The sequence below is a fragment of the Phlebotomus papatasi genome, chromosome 2, assembly GCF_024763615.1.
Source record: "Phlebotomus papatasi isolate M1 chromosome 2, Ppap_2.1, whole genome shotgun sequence".
NCBI lineage: Eukaryota > Metazoa > Arthropoda > Insecta > Diptera > Psychodidae > Phlebotomus > Phlebotomus papatasi.
This window is the reverse complement of record NC_077223.1, coordinates 43864935-43883671: the sequence shown is the minus strand read 5'-3', so window position 1 is coordinate 43883671 and position 18737 is coordinate 43864935. Positions and strand designations below refer to the sequence as shown.

Genomic DNA, 18737 nt, shown 5'->3' with positions numbered 1-18737 from the left:
GTTTTTAATTACTACTAAGTCGAGGACCTTAGTAATTCGATCAATGGAGAGTATCAGATCTAATTGAACCTCTAACAAATTTTATTAATACAGTTAAATTATGCATACCTATTTTTGCGGTATAGCAACTAATCATAAGTTCGAGTACTTTGCAAAGTCGGAATAGTTTGCCACCCCTTTTCATTTCTTATGTTTTGTTATGATATACAATAGTAGTTTTTCAAAACTTGGTAATACGAATTCGGTTTTAATTTTCCTAATCTTTTATTATATTTTATTGAGCAATATATATAATATATATATGTATATCCCTTTTATAAAATGATTTACATTTATTCAGAAAGAGAATTAGAGTAAGATTAATCCCTTTTCATTTTTCAGCAACACAATTGTGGCAATCTGATTGATGAAATACTTTCAATCCGTGGCGGGAAAACTGTTGGAGAATATCTTGGCCATTGTCAGGCGGAAGAGCAGATGTATTGAGATGAATTAATAATAAGTCGGGAGGTGCCCAAGAACTCTTTCGCAGGGAAAAAGGAAACGATTCCGAATCACACTTTGGAGGGATATTTCGAGGGTGTTTCGAGAGGGGATTGTACCATTATGTCGGGATAGGGTACTATATAAAAGGCATCTGTACGTTTATTGTGGTCTAATTGGGTGAAAAGGAACGGGTTAACTTTTTAAAAAGAAACTGTTAACTTCCGTTTTCGTGTTCTTAACGTTGGCGTATAAACGTTAAAAGTGACAATATTTTGTAAGACTTACCTTTTTATATTCCATAAACTTTGCACTTATTCATCACATTTGCAGCAATTTAGAAAAAAATCAGTAGGAATTAAAATTTGTGAAAATTTTTGGAAAGTAAAGAATTTTGTAGTAATAATATTTAATACCTTTTTCATCATTTTTTACATTCATTTTTTCTTCTATCTGAAACAAACAATATGCCTTAAAATCTATACAGAAAAGATTTTTTATGTTTCATTTTTTTTTCAACTTTTCCCATCGTCTTACTTTTATATCGTTTATGTAACTGAATCACATTGCAATTTACATATTAATTTCTTTATCCTTTTTTTTTCGAGAAAAAGATAGACTGGAATTTGTCTCTAAAAAAATACTGTTAATTAGATTTTTATTAATGCTCAGAAATAAATTTTGGAACCCTTGTACAAATTGTTGTTTGAATTTGAAGAAAATTTGAAAATTTTACATATAGCATTTTTGTTTTGTTCATTTTTTTTCCATCAATAGTAAGAATAGCTTAGCACTCATTTCATTTAAAATTAAATCAATTTCTATATCTTAATCCTAGTTTTGTTCTTTTTAGAAATTATTTAAAATTTTGCGTACTCTATCATTCCGGCTCTTATTAATTGTAATTTCAGTTTGTTTTTTTTAAGAGCTAATATATTACAGTAAGAAATACAAATACTCGGAAAATTATAAATGTATTTGTTACATTTTGTATCATTGTTATTTCAAAATTCACCTCCATTCTTTTTTGAAACTTCAGGAGAAAGATGAAAATTTCTGGCTCACAATATTTCAAATTTTTAATGTTCTTTTATCTGTTTTAAGAAATATCTATCACAGCCAGAGATTTTTCATGAATTCTGTTTCCTTTTTTTTTAATTCTCATTCCTCAATTTTTCGAAATTTTCAATTTAATCAACTAAACAATGTAGCCCAAATGATAATTTTTTAAAATTTTCATTTAAATATTTCTATTTACTTTATTTTCTCACTTTATATTGCACAGAGCAGTTTCAGTTATTAGTCTAAAAAAAATATCAATAGTTCTAAAATCCGGAGTTTGTCAATCCACACTTTTTTCTCGATACATTGTGAAAAAAAAATCTACATGGAAATGAGATCTAACTAAAAATAGACATTACTCGCTTGTATCCATTTAAATATTTTACAAATTTCTTTCCTATATAAATCTGCCATTGTATCAGAGATTTAAGTTAGGCTCTCAAATTATCTTCTCATCCAATCCACACACTATTTGTTTTATATTACGATTCATTTATGCTCTCTTAATGATTTTATTAAAACCATTAAATAACTCAATAAATTCATTTATTTCTCAATGGAACTGCCAGAGGTCAAAAATGTACAATAATGTCCAGCATTCAACAAAAGAATTATTTATAGAGGAATCCTTTTCCGTCCTTTTCTTTCAAAATAATGTTTCTTTTTTTTATTTTCAAAATTTTCAATTCACATTTTTCACTATGTAAAATTATTTTAATATCTAAAGTGCTTGTATATGTCACTGTTGTGTGTTAAACGGCAGGCCATACTCTGGAATTAAAGAAATAACATGGATGGTAAAACATTTTTCAAAGTCGCCCTCAAACTCTTAATTCCTGAAGTGAATGAGAAAAAGCAAAAAATGAGAAAGATGCAAAAAAAATGAATAAAAAGAAATAAATCGATCCATGAAAATCAATCCTTGGACATTGAAACAATAAAATAAAACAGTGAAAAAGGGGAGAGATTTGAAGTCCAGCAAGCATTCTAAAAAATTTTTATACTCAAGGGAATAAGTGAAATCAAAATGTTGTCATATTAGATTTATAAAGTTGATTTATTTCCGGAAACATTGAAATTTACTATTTACTAAACATTTATGTATTAAACATTGAATATTACTTAATCCATTACAAAATTTTTATATCGTAGATCAAGCAATATATATGTTTCTTTTTACAAAATATTGCACTTAAGTAGAAATTTTGCAATAGAAACAGTTTTGTTGAAACTCTTTTATTGAATTAAAAGCGTGAAAATGAAACACTTTAGATCGTTTCTGTCGAACAAGTTCTTCGATTAAAAATTTTAATTATCAACTTTTTCGTCAGATAGCATCGTCAAACATTTTAAAACATGCAACATTTCGAGAAAGCATAACTCTAGTCATGGATCAATTGGCTTGCATCAATATGCAATGAAATTGCATTTACTTACAAACTGAAATAATAATAATAAAAAAAAACTTGCAGAGTACTTTTAGAGGAAGTCTTACGCATGCAAAATCTCTCCCATTTGACACTACTGTCTAAGAAGGGCACAAAGTCTTCTTAACGTCTCAGTTATAAAATGAGTAATAAATTATTAATCACCTATTTATGTGTATGTTGTCATAAATCGTTCGTAGCTATAAAGAGAGATACAGAGAAATTTTTATTACTATTGTGAAACAGCAGTACAAACAAATAATTAAAGTCTTTTGAGTCTTTTGAGGTGTGATCCCACATTATTTTATAACTAAATTAATGTCTAATTGAATATACATTAAGTGTTATGAAAACAGAAAAGTAGAGGAAAAATTGTGTTGAAGCGTTAAACCTACTATCAATTTTGGCATTATAATATTATCTAACTAAATAAAGGCATATTATTTATTTGTTTGCAAAAGACTCCATTGTAATAATGCATTTGAGATATCTCTGTTTTTTTTTCTTTTTTTTTGTAATTGCATTACGCACCAATCTTGTAAAAGAAAAACCAGAAATATTCAAGTAAGTCAATAGATATAATAAGGGATTGCTATTGATTTTTTTGTACCTTTTAAACGTACACTAAAAAATTGACAGAATTAAAATATTACATTTGACAATTGCAACAATGTCCAAGGAGTCAAAGACCGGTATCATGAGACTCATAATTAGTGGAATATTTGTAAAGTCACTGTTATAAACGAGCTCTTGAAATCGTAGCTCAAAACAAACAATCTTCATTGTCTTATATCGCCCATTTGATATTGAAGTGGCGCAAGTCTAAATGCATAAGTTCGCTTTGATGATATTAACAGTCTTTTGAAATATAGGGGAAAGTACTCTCCCTTCGAACGTTCATGCCTTCGAATAATGTGAATTTTCTTCAATTTTTTCCAAAAGACTTACACATTTCTATTAAATTACAGTTAGTTTATTATCAATTATTAATAATTATGTGATAATTATGTGTAAATATCTTAGGAAAATCAAAGAAAATTCACATTATTCGAAGGCATGAACGTTCGAATAAAATAAATACAGTAAAGTAAAGTAAATACACTGAGAGAAATCCGAAAAAGTTAAAATAACATTCCGGAAATGTGTATTTTACCCTGCAGTATTGATCCGAAATCGGTGTAAATATTACCCTTTTTAGATGTATTAGGGGTTAAAGTTACCCTTTTTCATGTTAATTATACCCTAAAAAGGTGTGAAATTAACATTAAAAATGTTGATATATTTTTACACCTATAAAGTGTTAAAATTATGAGGAAAAAAAAGTTAATCGCACCCCCTTTTTTTCTCAATGTATAGATATTAATTTTAAAGCTTTTCCTCCCGAAATAAAATTTTATCTAGACCTAGACCTATGATCATGTAATATCATGCGAACGATATTCACTGAGAAAAAAACGAGGGTGCGATCAACTTTTTTTCTTCGTAACTTTAACACTTTTTAAGTGTAAAAATACATCAACATTTTTTAATGTTAATTTTACAACTTTATAAGTGTAAAATTAATATTAAAAAGGGTAACTTCAACCTATAATACACCTAGAAAGCATAATATTTACACCGATTTCGGATCAATAAATGCAGGGTAAAATTGACATTTCCCGAACGTTATTTTAACTTTTTGGATTTCTCTCAGTAAAATAAAGAAACATGTCGTCGGTTGGTTGAATCAGCAACTAAACTAATTGCTTTTGCTTTGTGTCTGTATACACTATATATGGACGCATCACTGTGTGGCGTTTGCAAGAAATGCAAACACTAAGCAAATGCAGTTAGCACATTTGCTGAATTAATCGACGATTATTTCTCATAATATTCCAAAAAAATGTTATATGGTCACAGGAGTGTTTGTATGATATACTCCAATATTTTTATTTACATTATTCATTCGTAAAAAATCTAACAGCCTGTGGATATATGGCATATTTGAGCAAGAGCTTTTCCGCAATTTTGTTCAAGAGGTCCGCAACCAACGCTAAGACGGTGGTAGACAAAGAAAAAACTTCCAAAAGATGTTAATAGGGGGCAATAAGACGTGTTTAAAGTGGGGCACCTTTAAATAAAGATTTTTTCTCCTTCTTTTAATTGCAGCTGAGCCATATCAAATTTTATAATACTAAGGTTTATTTAAATTTAAAACAAAAATAGAAAAAGAAAAACATTATTTAAAAGGTTCCCAATTCACTGGTGTCTCAATTCAAAGGTGTTCGTGTTCACACTTCCCCCTACCAATAAAAAATTAATTGATGTATCATTCTTTGCTAACCTAATTTATTAATAAGCCAAAATATTCAAGTGCTCGGTTGGCACTCGTAAAAGGATCTCTTGTGCTACAATTTTTGTCTAGAAGAGAAACCTGGGGCAAAATGTTACAAATTGGATGTTGAGTATGACCTTTTAGAAGACCTGCAACTGAAAAATTTCTAGTCAACATTTTCTTTAAAAAAAATTAACGTTTTACATTTTTACCAAAAACTAATTTTCTTCAAATAGAACGAAAATATGCTAATTTTACCATTTTAAAAATTTATAGGGGAAGCTTTCAGGCCTCATAAATACCTTGGCTTCCAATACTTTATGTTTCTCCCATATCCCTTTAATGGACCTGCTTTGATTTTTTTTAAGAAATGTGTGACTTAACACTAAACCTTTAATAACCGGTCAAATTAACCGGTTTAAAAACTTTTTAAAATTAACAGATATATAAACGGTACAATGTCACTATCAAAGTAATATGAATTTCTTAAAATATGTATCTAAATTTATTTTTCTATCTAGTATCTAAATTGCCAAAATAGTCCATAGCTTATTATTTTTTTCCCCAAAAATGTCTCACTATATTCGTGCACTAAAAATGCATTATTTAACATGATAAAATTTATATTTACTGATCATTTTTACTGAATACTGCTTCATTTGCTGAAGCCATTTAAAATAAACGGAAAAGAGGACCTGAACTGCAAAAACTAAGTAAATATTTCTAAATACAAACATATTTTATTTCTAGTGATAGTTTTTCATACTTAAAATTCTGACGAGAAACTTCATCCTCAAACGGACAATAGTTTCGTTTTTCGAAGATTTAAATTATTCATAAAGCATTTACTGGGAAATGAATTAATTGAAAAATAATATCTCTTTTCTATAGCCATTACCAAAAATTAAAGTTTAAAATTTCAATATTTCATATCTTCGATATTCATCTCTCGAATACAATGAAACCCTTAAAACTTTGAACGTTTATTGAACCTCATGAAGACAATCTTTGAGAAAAAAAGATTGAATTTTAATATTTCTTCCTTGTCACACTTTGCCTCACATTCCCCTTTACTAATTTTGCAAAAGATTTGCATTTATTTATAGGTCAGCACAAAACGTGTCTCCTCTACGTATCGTATAAAAGGGTTTGGTACTTTAACTCAAGCATGACCTGACAGTATTTATTTTCTTTTAGGTTGATCAAATTCTTATTACTTTTGTAAAAGAGTCTTGAACTGCACAAAAACTGCACGGGCTTTCTTCCAAAATATTAAAAAGCTAGATTAAGAAATCTCATGATACCGATTGTAAACCTAAGATCTTGTCAACAAATTATGAATTAATAAAGAAACTTACGTTAGTAATGACGGATTTGTTTCTGGCTGATACCAATACTGCGGAGCATAACCACTCATCTGGGGTGCATGTATCGCTTGAGGGGGTGCATGAGGTGGCTGTGTTGTCATTTGGGGCTGTTTGTGGTCGCCCCAATGAGGTGGTTCCTGTTTCCACGGTACCTGAGCTGGCGGACTCAGACCTATACATGGATTTAACTTTTCATTAGCAAAAACATTCAAAATATTGTTCATTTGACCGGATTTTTGTCTCTTCAATTTCTGTATAGCATCAGGGCATTCAATTGGCCAAATGCTACATTACTCAAGGTAATTAATAATTTCACGCATCAAAGTGGTAAGCATAATGAGCTACGATTGAACTAATTAAACACCCCAAGTTGTATAATTCAAATTTGACTTTCAAAATCGAACTCAATTTCAGTATAATTTCGAAAAGTAGAAAAAATTGCCGTTCCACTTTTGGTTCCCGCGAGAATTATTTCTCTTAGTTTCTCTATCTTAGAATGGCGCTAAAAAGATAGACGTACCTGGTGAAAGCTCAGATACCGGTGTACTCGATGGTGTTGGACTGTGTCCAGGAGGTAGGAAATGTGGAGGTGAGCCGCTACTTGAACCGTTTCCTCCACCTGCTGAAATGAAAATTAAACATCCTATTACTGCATTTAAAATTTCTAACCCGATTTATTTGTCACGGGAATTTTCTATAAAAATTCTAGTTGCTTGAATTTTGATAGCAAAAGACCTCTAATTGCATACATTTTAATCAAATTGCCTACTCATTATTGTGTATTCTATTTATGCAATTTTACTTTCGTTAAATATTCATACAACGTGTTATGTAAAAATTAACATAATTATTTGAAGTAGGGGAACACTTTCAGGCTTCGCACACACTCTGGCTTTGAATACTTCACATTTTTCTAATATTTGCTGTTTTTCAAATGCATCTAACTTAGGGTCGAATGAACACCTCTTCGACAGGGAAGCCCTATTGACACTTTTGCCAAATTAATGTATCTAATAAAATGTAAGTAATATGGTGTTTTTTCATTAAACAACATTTTTCGATAAGGATAAGTGTTCAAATTTCGTATTCCAAATGGTACAGAGTAGGGTGTCAATAGGTCCTTAAAGTGTCAATAGGTGTTTCTTTCACCCTATCTATGGCAATATCATTTAATAAATAGTCTTAAGTCATACATTTGCTGAAAATATTAGGTCAGATTCATTAAAACAAATTTGGGAAAAATATGAAGTGTTCGTAGTCAGAACTTCTAAAATCTTAATTTTTTTAGAACGCATATCACTATGAATTCGATCTTTTAGAGTCATTTTAAATCTTTGTAAGAAAAATCAGATGCTTAGGGGAAACTAGGGCACCACCAAACACGGGGTACCACCAAACACTAATTTTTATTTCTAAACTACTTGGACTATCTCGGCCATTCCTTCAGTGGACAAGCATCCCTATAGTGCCTATAAATTCCTATCGGTCTTATCCTCTGATATCCAATATCCGATTAAAAAATCGCAGTGTTTGGTGGTACTCCGTGTTTGGTGGTGCCCTAGTTTCCCCTAGACAGATTGCAATAAAAAGTGCGTCAAAAAAAACTTCTCTAAATTCTTTTCAAGCAAGATTTAAATTTAGGAATTAATATGCAAGTAAGTATTGAGGGTATATTATCTATTAAGTTCTGAAAAATCATTAAACATGCTGATTATAAAAAAAAATCAGAGATCTTCAGGAACTGGGCTAAAAGGGCTAAGCCTCGAATCTGAAACTCAAATTATTGCATGAAACACAAAATATTTTAGACCGATTCTAAATATTCTTAATGCTCTACCTAAAAGGGGTACAGGTTAAAATAATATATTTGTGCCCCATATAATTGTTTCCATAGCTTTTATAACTGTACGTTTTGGAATTGATATATAAATCGTCTAAAAATGTAGGAGGAGATGGGGCTACTGTGAACAATCTAGCTGTGGGGCTAGATTGTTATACGACTTTTCCATTTTAGCATTGAGAAGTCAGATAAATTAACTACCAACTTAAAACTATTAGGCCTTAAAAAACCTTTTCAAATATTCGAATTTTAGTAGGTTAGTTTTTCAGTATTATACTTTCAGAATGTCTTAAACATATGATTAAAAAAAATATTTGAAGAAATAGCATAAGTGCATTAACAATTTTATCCATCTGATGAATTTTTTAAACAAAGCCAAGAATGAAAAATCGATGAAGGCATTTTCAAGATTGTTCAAAATCCGTAGGAAGATGCAGAGAAAAATTAAGATGAAATTAAGGGGTACTCACGAAAAAACCCCAAACCACAGTCTATAACTGTTTTGCTTGTAAATCTTATAACGAACCGTCGAATATGTATTAAATAGGTATGTTTCGAAAACGAGACCAGTTCAGAAATAGGTAATGGAACTGGTGTGATGAGTTGATTATAAAAATTCCGGTAATCACCAGTGAGAGTTTTTTTAACCTCAAGACTAAAACACCTTTTTAAACTTGCCCAGAGCTTTCGGTCCGGACATGGACCTTCTTCAGTGGTCGACTAAGACTATGCTTTGTGATTTCTTGAGGATTCGTTCACTTTGTGGGAATTAAGGAAAAACATCACAACAGTAAAAATCAGTTGGGAAGGTTTGTATGGGATTTAAATATTTCACAATTTAATAATTTCTAAATTTTCTTTCTGCAAAGACTCTTTCAGTGACGTGTTTGGCGCTTTTACTAACAATTTTTCTTTGTCTCCTCAACGGCAATTCTCTTGTGATCTCTTGTGAATAATTAATGATTACTCTTGTGATCAATAAATGATTAAATCACAAAAACATAGTCTTAGTCGGCCACTGAAGAAGGTCCATATCCGGACCGAAAGCTCTGGGCAAGATTATAGAATAGAAGAGAATATTCATTTAGTTAATGCCCCGGTTGAATGCAACAAGTTGGGACTATACAATATTATACATTTTAATATAAAAAGACAGATATGTTTAGAAAAAAAGGTGTTTTAGTCTTGAGGTAAAGAAAACTCTCACTGGTGATCACCGGAATTTTTATAATCGAAACCAGTTCATTTTTGAATATGCTAGTAAAATTCACCTTTGATAAGTTTTCAAATTTGTATTAACTGGTCCTAAACAGTAATGAATAGATTATTGATTTATTTTACTGCTAGAAGTAAAAGAAAGAGCACTTACAATCTGGTTTTTCGCAACTTGTCGCCATTCTGGATGTTAAACGACAAAAGATATTAACTTCCAATCTTAAGTGTCCCAAAAACATACAAGTTAGGTGTGATTCCTTCGTAATCACACTTTTTTTTTAAATTCCCCGAACCCTAATCCATTCCCTTCAAAACCATTTTTTTCTCAAAATTGTCCTAAGCTTAATCAATAATTTTTTCATAGGTTTTTGAACCACCCCAATCGAATATTTCGCCCATACATACAGTAGACTCTCTCAAATTCGGGCATATGGAACCGAAATGTCAGCCGAATTAGACAGAAATTCGGGCGACAAACTTTTTGAAATGCAACGATTTTTTATTCATGTGCATATAGATATTGAGTTTACACACTGATTATATCGTAAATTGCATGAAAATCCCTCAATAATGCAAAATCACATCAAAACTGAGACAAACCATGGCAAATTTGAGCATATTTGCTTATTTGATAATCATAATTGAACTTGAAAAATGTTAACAAACTTTTTTCGAATTTAATTGCCGCCCGAATTAAAAAGTATCCCGATCTTAAAAGAGCCGAATTAGCGAGAGTCTACTGTATGTACTGTACATGACTGAAAAAACTGACATTTTGTTTTTTTTTTCTTGAAGGTCAAAATTTAAGCGCTCTCTTGAAGGTTCATTTCAACCGATTTGCCTAAAATTTGGATTTTCGGAAAGGTCTTGAAATTTCCAACCAGGATACACAGGTTTCAATCGGTAATAAATCAATCAAGTATTCGTAATTGATTTATATTTTTCGGATTTTTTCTAAATTAGACCTTATTCCCGAGCTAGAGGTTAATCGGTAAATGTTATTAATCACCGGTCTTCGGTAAACTTCAAGTAAAATTCAAGTTGAATTCCCTTTAGGTCACCAGAATTTTTTTGTCATCACAAGAATTAGAAACTGTATACACTGGTTGCATGACTGTATACTGGCTTCATTTTACGCTTCATTTTAGAGCATGGAACTGGTATTCCCGCCCCTGTATAAGAAAATAATGTTATAATGAACGTTTTAAAATTTCGCTTGCGGGAAGGTCTAGTCCTTTGCAAGTCCTTCTGTGAAATGTTGTGTCGGCATTATTATTATTATTATTATTGATTATTTCGTTACACATAATTGCAAATTAATAAATCAAAAACGTTTACGCATGTCCCCAAAAAAATCTCCTGTAATTAAAATACTTTCTCTTCAGGAAGATTTAACAACGTAATTAAATCTCACCTAATAGCATTGAGAAATTGATTCTATTAGCCGCAACTAAGGTTAGAAGGTGCAAGAAAAAGAGACCTTCTGATGATTTCATAACATCATTAATGTAAATGCAATGCATTGAAGTCACCTCATCGTACAAAGTGCTCCACATCGGATGACTTGTGAGAGCAACAAAATCGGATCGTTTTATTGAACTGAGAGCTCTGCAAAATGCTTGCTTTAAAGATCTTTTGCTAATTTCCTAAACAGCGGTTCAGTATTTAAGAACTTGCCTGGATGCATACCCTGATGCTGAGGACTATGAGAGCCTGGATTAGGTGCTCCTAGAGGCAAACCACTGCCGACTCCGGGTGCTTGGGCCGCCTTCATCATCTTCTTGTACTTGGACCGTCTATTTTGAAACCAAATTTTCACCTGGAAAGAAGGAAAAACAGAGATTGGGATATTAGACGTTGAAAAGTGTCTTGAGAAATCACTGAGAAAAAAATGTGACTTGGGCTGCAACTGGTGAGTTCCCCAACAACGCCACTATTTTGTCTCGGACAGAAAAATCAACCCAACACTGAGAGGCAGAAAATGATTAATTGTTACAAGGTCCCTCATTCGCGACTCTTATGTGGATATCAGCACATTAATCTCTTGCCATGTGTTTATATTCAACACAGAGAAAGAGTTGCTGTTTTTTTTTTGCTTCTTGGACACGCTTTTCCATGGCTTTTTTCATCAGATCTCTCAGCAAAATAGTATGGGCAGTTCGCGGACGCCATGGAAGTTTACGAACTTATCAATCTCAATCATTTGGGCAGAATAGAAGCTCGAAATGGGAGAAAGACATATTTATCATAATTATTTTCATGGATTTTCCCGTCGACTAAAAGCATTCTAATGGTCATTTGAACTACTTGCGGATTTACAAAACTCTTCTTTTCCCTCATGCGTTCCCACAAATATGAAAGAAAGTTTGCTGAAGAAAAATTGTCATGCATCAAGGAGAAAGACAAGTCTTTTGTATAGCAAAATTAATTTTGTTTGTCATTTGACTTCCTCTCACCAATTTGAGTAGTGGACAATTGTTCTGAGCAGTGTCTGGTGAGCATCTCTACTCCGTTTCCATCAATTGACTTTGTTGTTTTATATGGGAACCCCCGACGCAAATGGCATTCCGATCTGTTGGCGTTACGCAAGACCTACCAAGCGAAAAATATGCTCCGCTGGTAAATATTAACCAATATTTCATCTATTGCCAGAGAGGAATTATTAATAAAAATCTACATTGATGGAGACGAACATGGGAAGGCAGGTTACACTCAGCAAAATTGCAGTTTAGAATTCTAAGTGTTAAGGATCAATACCTGGCTGTGATTTAATTACCACGTTGAAAGTTTCATACTTAATGGCCGGAATTAAAGGTGACAGGTAAGTAAGAGTCATCGTAATTAATAGTTTATTATTTGTTTGTCAATTTGAATATTTTTGATTTATGCCAATTTTTTTAACAAAAAAAATAAACTGTAATTTATTAAATAATAATTGAAAGAAAATAAATATTAAAAAAAAAGTTTTACAGCCATTAGGGTAACTAATGTACAGAAAAAGTTCTTTGTTAAAGGTGTTCAATTAACTACTTAGTGAAGCATTTTTTATATCCTTATTACAAAATACTTAATTAAAGACTCTTACAAATGTCTTAATTAAGGACTTAGAGTAAATTCTCAATCATATTAATTATTATATTTTTGCTATTCATAACAAATTGTTGACGTTTTTCTCATTTTAATATATTTTTTAAGTAATTGGATGTTTCACGCGAAGAAAAATTTACATGTTAATGTCCCAATTACACTAATGACCTCTGCACACTAGGCAAATTTATGTCCATATTGAAGCAAATTCCATACGCCTGTGTAGGGAAAACTCTTCAATATGGACATAAATTTCTCCAGTGTGTAGAGGCCATAAGTTAATCTTTGTAAATCGTTTTTCCTTTCAGATTTGGGAATGAACGCATAAATAGTGATTGATTTTTTTTTAGAAGTTTATTGTTGTAAAATTTTATAAAAATATATTTCTTCAGAAGTATGGTAGACAATTTTATGAATTCAATTTATTTTGACACAGAAAAAGGATTTTTCGCTTTAGGGCTATAATTCATGTGAGCAAAACATATGTATTTGCAGCTATTTGGTGTGTTTTCACTTTGGACTTTTAAAGAGAATTTATTCTAGTTCAAGAATTTCTGGAAATGTTATGAGCAAGTCCTATCTGTTTGTTTTAGTGGCTCATCTATAGCTAAGGAATGCTCCCAAAGCAGCGTTGGGAACTTGAAGACAGTTAAGATAATCTTTAGGGAAAGTCAAAGAAGCAGTTTCGCAGCCATTCTAGATATTTAGTTTTCAGTCTCTAAAGCGGTCTTCACACTAGAGGTTTATCCCAGTTCCAATAGCGAGCAATTTTATTGTTCCTTGAGAGACTAATAGGTCATTCATCTTTCTTGGATAATCTAATCCTAAGTTAAATTTCTTCACAAAATCGTGATTGATAAAAAATTACAGCAGTTAAAGCATTTGGCTGAGCCTTAAGTCTAAAGCCCGTATAATAGTTAGCAGGAACGATTCAGTCATCCATCATTTAGCCAAGAGCCTTATGAGATTACCTCGTTTTACTTTATATCGCAAGACATTTAACAATAGATACGAGGAGTTAAAAGGTTCTTCTCTCGCTTCTACCCGAAAACAGGAAGAAAATATTGTGTAAAATTGATAAATTCTATTATATTCCTCTCTCTACGAATTTGGGTAGTGTAATTGACTTATCAGGGGAAGGGCTCTAACGTCTTACAAGAAAATAAAAAAATTAACAGCAAAAAAATAATTTAAAAAGTAAAAAATTAAAATTAAATAATTAAATTCGCAATTAGCAACATAGTATAAGCATACTCACAGGAATTATTTAATGGAAAGCAAAACAGTAAGCAAAAGTCTTTGATAATGTGTTACTATCTTGTTATTTGCTCATTTCGATGTTGTTAATTCGAGGACCTCCTGTATGTATGTGGAAGTGGTGCGTATATTTTTACCATAATATCTTCTTCTTGGGTATAATTTACTTAATTAGCATCTAATATGTTTAAAGACAAAATGAAAACTCTTTATTTTCTCTTTGCCAAAACCTAAATGATGATTTTTTATTGTTTTTTATAGTTCAAAATTAAATACTGCTCTTATTTGACTTTTTACTGCTCATTTGAGCACAGTGCCTTTAGAAAATATGTAAATTAATTTTCGTATAATCAATAATAATCGCGGTATTCTGCTGTGTAATTTTCGAATAGCTAATTCTTAATGATGTACTTAGTATGAATGCAGTACATAATTAATTTGGTAAAAGAGTTGTAAAAATGAGACAAACCACGTAATTATTATTAGCTGTAACATAATAAATATCGCTAAATTAAGCTCGTCATGTTAAATTTTAAATGTACTTCTCCCAATATTGGTTATAAATACCCTTGTAGAAGTTATTGCAATCGGAAAACGTAAACCCTCAATTTTGAGATAAGAACAACTCAAAGATTAAAATTGAATATTTAGTATCAAAGTTAAATATTCTCCTTCTAAATTGACGGTTAATTAAGCTTATTACACAGAGAAAAGTAACAGATATAATTGTATTACTTTTGCACTACATTGAACTCATTTTGACGATTAATTTGTGTATTTCCTATCTTATATTTTATCATAATAATATGTAAAATCTAAAGTGAGTCGAATACGAGTTGAAGTGCACATGGCAATTGGTTGAGATCAGTGGCAAAGACAATCAGAGCCAAGGCCCCATAGCTCAGTTGGTAGAGCATTCACCTAGACAGCGAAATGCCCCCAGTTCAGGGTGGAGGCAGGAATTTTTCCTGTCTCTATTTGGGTAAAATTTTCTGGGTTGGGAATCACTTGTTCTGATTGTCGCTCTCTGTACACAAACACAAAATTTCCTGGGATTACGTACCAAACGAACAGAAGTCTGTTCAATCACTTTCACAATAAAATCTAACCAATCTTTTTTAGGCAATTTATATTCACAAAATCAGGAAGGCTTAGGTCCTTGACACACTTATGACTTACATCAAGATACGACTTAGCGGAAATTAATGGAAATGTAGGTTAAACATTATTTCTAATAAAATTACGCTAAGCCATCTCTCGGCTAATCCTCAAGTCTGTCAAGGCTGAGTTCCAATAGACTCAGGCTGATCCTCGAGAATATTTAATTTGTAAAATTTGACAGTAAAGACTTATTCCAAATTGTCAGACAATGAGGGCTTAGGATCATCGATTTTAGAGATCATTTGTATAGATTTTTTTTTACTTAATCCTCTACTGCTAAATTTTACATACTAGAACATTCTCGAAGATCAGCCTAATGCCTTAGACACACTTACGACTTAAGCCGAGAGATGGCTTAGTGGAAAATGATGGAAATGCACTTTGACTATTATTTCTAATACAATTACGCTAAGTCGTCTCTCGGCTAATCCTCAGGTCTGTCAAGGCCCTAAGTCTATTTGGATGTGCTTCATGAGATAAGACTAGGTATTTTTCCTATTAAAACTAACTTAAAAATTTCCAGTATTTAATAGTTCAAAACGAGCTGCTTACGATCCATTTTAAAATCAAGAATAACTCAAAGAACTTTATCAGAAATTATGCCAATGAAATTTTGAAGGCCTATAAGAGAGACTTGAAAACTTAAAGAATTATCGCAGATTGATAATTGAGGATATTGACTATTTTATTGACTGTTTTATTATTTAATTATAGTGCGACAACCTCTAAGTATAGTATTTATTTAATCGTTTAACCGCCAGTCGTTAAAACATATTAAATGTCTTTATCGTACAAAAAACAAAACATAAAAATCTAAGATTAGAATTTTTTATATTTTATTTTCTAGCAAGTTTATCTGTATAGAAAACTTAATAAAATATGTTGAATTCATTATAAATTAAAATATACAACATTCTTTAATTTCAATAAAATTCGAATCAATTTGGTTTTGCATGCAGGTGCAAACTACCTCATTATACAACAAACTTTTGGTTTGTTTTTCTCAGTGTTTCAATGGACTTTACCATAATCTTTGAGATGTCGGAAATAATACAGGGAAATTCTTTTGCGTGGAAAAGAACTGTAGCAAAATTAGTAGCAATCTATGTTTACCTGTGTTTCAAATATCTCAAGCAATAAAAGTCAAATTGTTGATTGATACAGAATGTTTTGTGGTGAAGCTCTCAAGAAAAAAAATACAGCGTAGTAAAACATTTTCATCACTGACAATAAAACATTCAGCACGCACGTTTTTTTTCGTAGGAGATCATGGATAAAGCTGGGGAAACGGTGTGAGGGGTCTTTCCGTGAATTGGTTCTGATTAAAATGCACAGCATCACCTGTATTACTCTTTTGTCAAGGTAATTGCTGCACAAACGCAATGAAATATATTAATAATTAATATTCCTCTCTGTTTTTTTTTTCCTCCTATTTTTTTCTTCATACGTTGTTCATCCATTCTCACACCTTCTCTTTATATAGATCAAACCAATATGCACACCTTTCTTGTTCTAAGAGCTGTCTCTTCTCAGCAACAACTTCTTTACTACAATCGATACTAATGCCCAGGTCACCGTGCACACTGCCGAGATGGCGGGAGTGTGAAGAAAAAGGTATCAAAGGAAAATATAAGAAGAAAAAAAGCACTGCTGGTAGTCGCGTAACAATAAAATTGCGTAATAAATTGCAACAACGGAGCGGGAAGTGAACGCATAAAATAAGAAACAATCGCTTCTTAGTACAATCAACAAATGGCCAAATGGGTAAAGTAGTCTCAAAAGAGAAAGAGATAGAGAGGAATGGAGAAAAAATAAATGCGAAAAAATGGAATTTTTTTCTTTATCAAGGACACAGAATGGAAAAATTGATCGTAAATCAATTAAGAGATGCAACAAAATGCACGTGGAAACATCTAACCGTTTTTTATTTTCAATTCAAATATTTCTTTCGTTTTTGCGGCTTTTCCGACTAAGGCTAACTCATTAATTGGGTTTTCCGATGAGACAAATTTCCTAATAAATTGATGTTAGATCTTGAGATTGGAGATAACTTTTTTTTACAAATCTATAAATGAGAAATCACAAGCATTAGAATTTATAATTGATCAATAGATTTTCCCACGGATTGTTTAGCATGCAACTGTCTTTTAAATACATCACTCTTAAATGAAACATCATATTATTCTTGGAAAAATTTTTAGAATTTTTCTTATTAATTAAATGCAGTTTTACTCATTTTCTTCAATACAAAATAACTAAATATTTTTTATGGTCTTTCGCGATCAATAGAAACGATCTTTATAAATTAAATGCTTAAAATAACTATATTTTTATAAGATTACCATTTATCCAATTAGCTAACATTTGAACTGTAATTTAACGCACTCAATAAAAGTGTTGATGGTAAGAAATTTAATAAACATAAGGCAAAAATATTCATTGTCAGTAAAATAGTCAATTTGGTCAGTAAAAATAATGAAAGACTGATCAGGAATTACTTTAAGCTTTTGTCTGATACAATAAAATCATTCACAACTTTTTATTTCTCATTCCGTCAGCAATATTTCATTATATTTATGCACTGAAAATGCATTATTTAGCATTGTTAACCCTTTATATCAATTACTAAGGCACTAAATCAATAATGAAAGAAAATTCATTGAAAGTCGTGATAAAGTTAAGTTTTTCTCGACTCTATAAGATTTATTCTAAACACTAAAAAATTAACTTAACCGTATATGAGTCGATGTAGGGAAAGGCTTTCAGGTTTCGCACACACTCTGACTTCGATAACTTCAACATTCTCAAATATTCCTTAAATGAATCTGTCCAATGTATGACAATATTGACGAATCGGTCGCCAAGACTATTGCAAAAAATCGTTTCTCACGTTTTTCGGAAAATTATACCTTTGTTGTAATAAATATAGCATCTGGTAAAATTTGTAATTCTGAACAAGACAGAATTCCGAAAACATAAAGTACAGAATTATAATCTTTGTATAACATAGTTTACCAAAATGATAACCAGGATTTTTGATAATCTTGTAGAAATTCAGTAATTGTACAATTAATAAAGCATACTTTTAAGATTTATGTAGAGGAAAGTGCCCTGGCTTTGAATGCTTCAATTTTTCACTTATTTTCGAAAGCTAAAATTCTATTTTGTTAATCGAAGCAAATAGTTAACAGGAACTAGTTAATAGTATTAACTATTGTTCACAAAATAGAATTTTTGCATTAAAAAATAAGAGAAGAATTAAAACATTCAAAGGCTGCCGCAACCGCATTCAAAGGTAGACCACTTTCTCCTAATTGATTTTTATTAAATTTCAAAAGAGTTATCCGAAACCATAAAATAATTTGTCCGAAAATCTCCATTGATCGCAATCCCAAATTTTGCTTTAAGCCGTCTACACTAGAAGCATTTAAAAAAAATCCGTTTTTTAAGAAAATTTCCCCTATCATTGTTAAGAGAAACATTAAAATATTTTTGAAAGGGCAATTTTTGATCTAATCGTCTGG

General features: G+C 31.2%; 1 protein-coding gene across 5 annotated transcripts in view; it reads right to left on the bottom strand.

Annotated features, from left to right (window-relative positions):
- Positions 1 to 875: 875 nt before the first annotated feature.
- The window catches only part of LOC129801212 (homeotic protein distal-less), a 76170-nt gene continuing 58308 nt past the window's right edge, over positions 876 to 18737 (bottom strand). Inside the window, exons 4-8 of one of the 5 annotated variants that reach the window (XM_055846038.1) lie at positions 11386 to 11527; positions 7174 to 7275; positions 6645 to 6825; positions 3138 to 3172; positions 876 to 2316 (exon numbers count right to left, since the gene is read on the bottom strand). In XM_055846038.1, the coding sequence (XP_055702013.1) occupies positions 3142 to 3172; positions 6645 to 6825; positions 7174 to 7275; positions 11386 to 11527 (456 nt within the window). In that variant the 3' untranslated portion in view covers positions 876 to 2316; positions 3138 to 3141. Of the gene's footprint in view, positions 2317 to 3137; positions 3173 to 6640; positions 6826 to 7173; positions 7276 to 11385; positions 11528 to 18737 lie in introns of those variants that run through there. The other 4 variants (XM_055846040.1, XM_055846039.1, XM_055846042.1 and 1 more) reach the window with 4 other exon arrangements.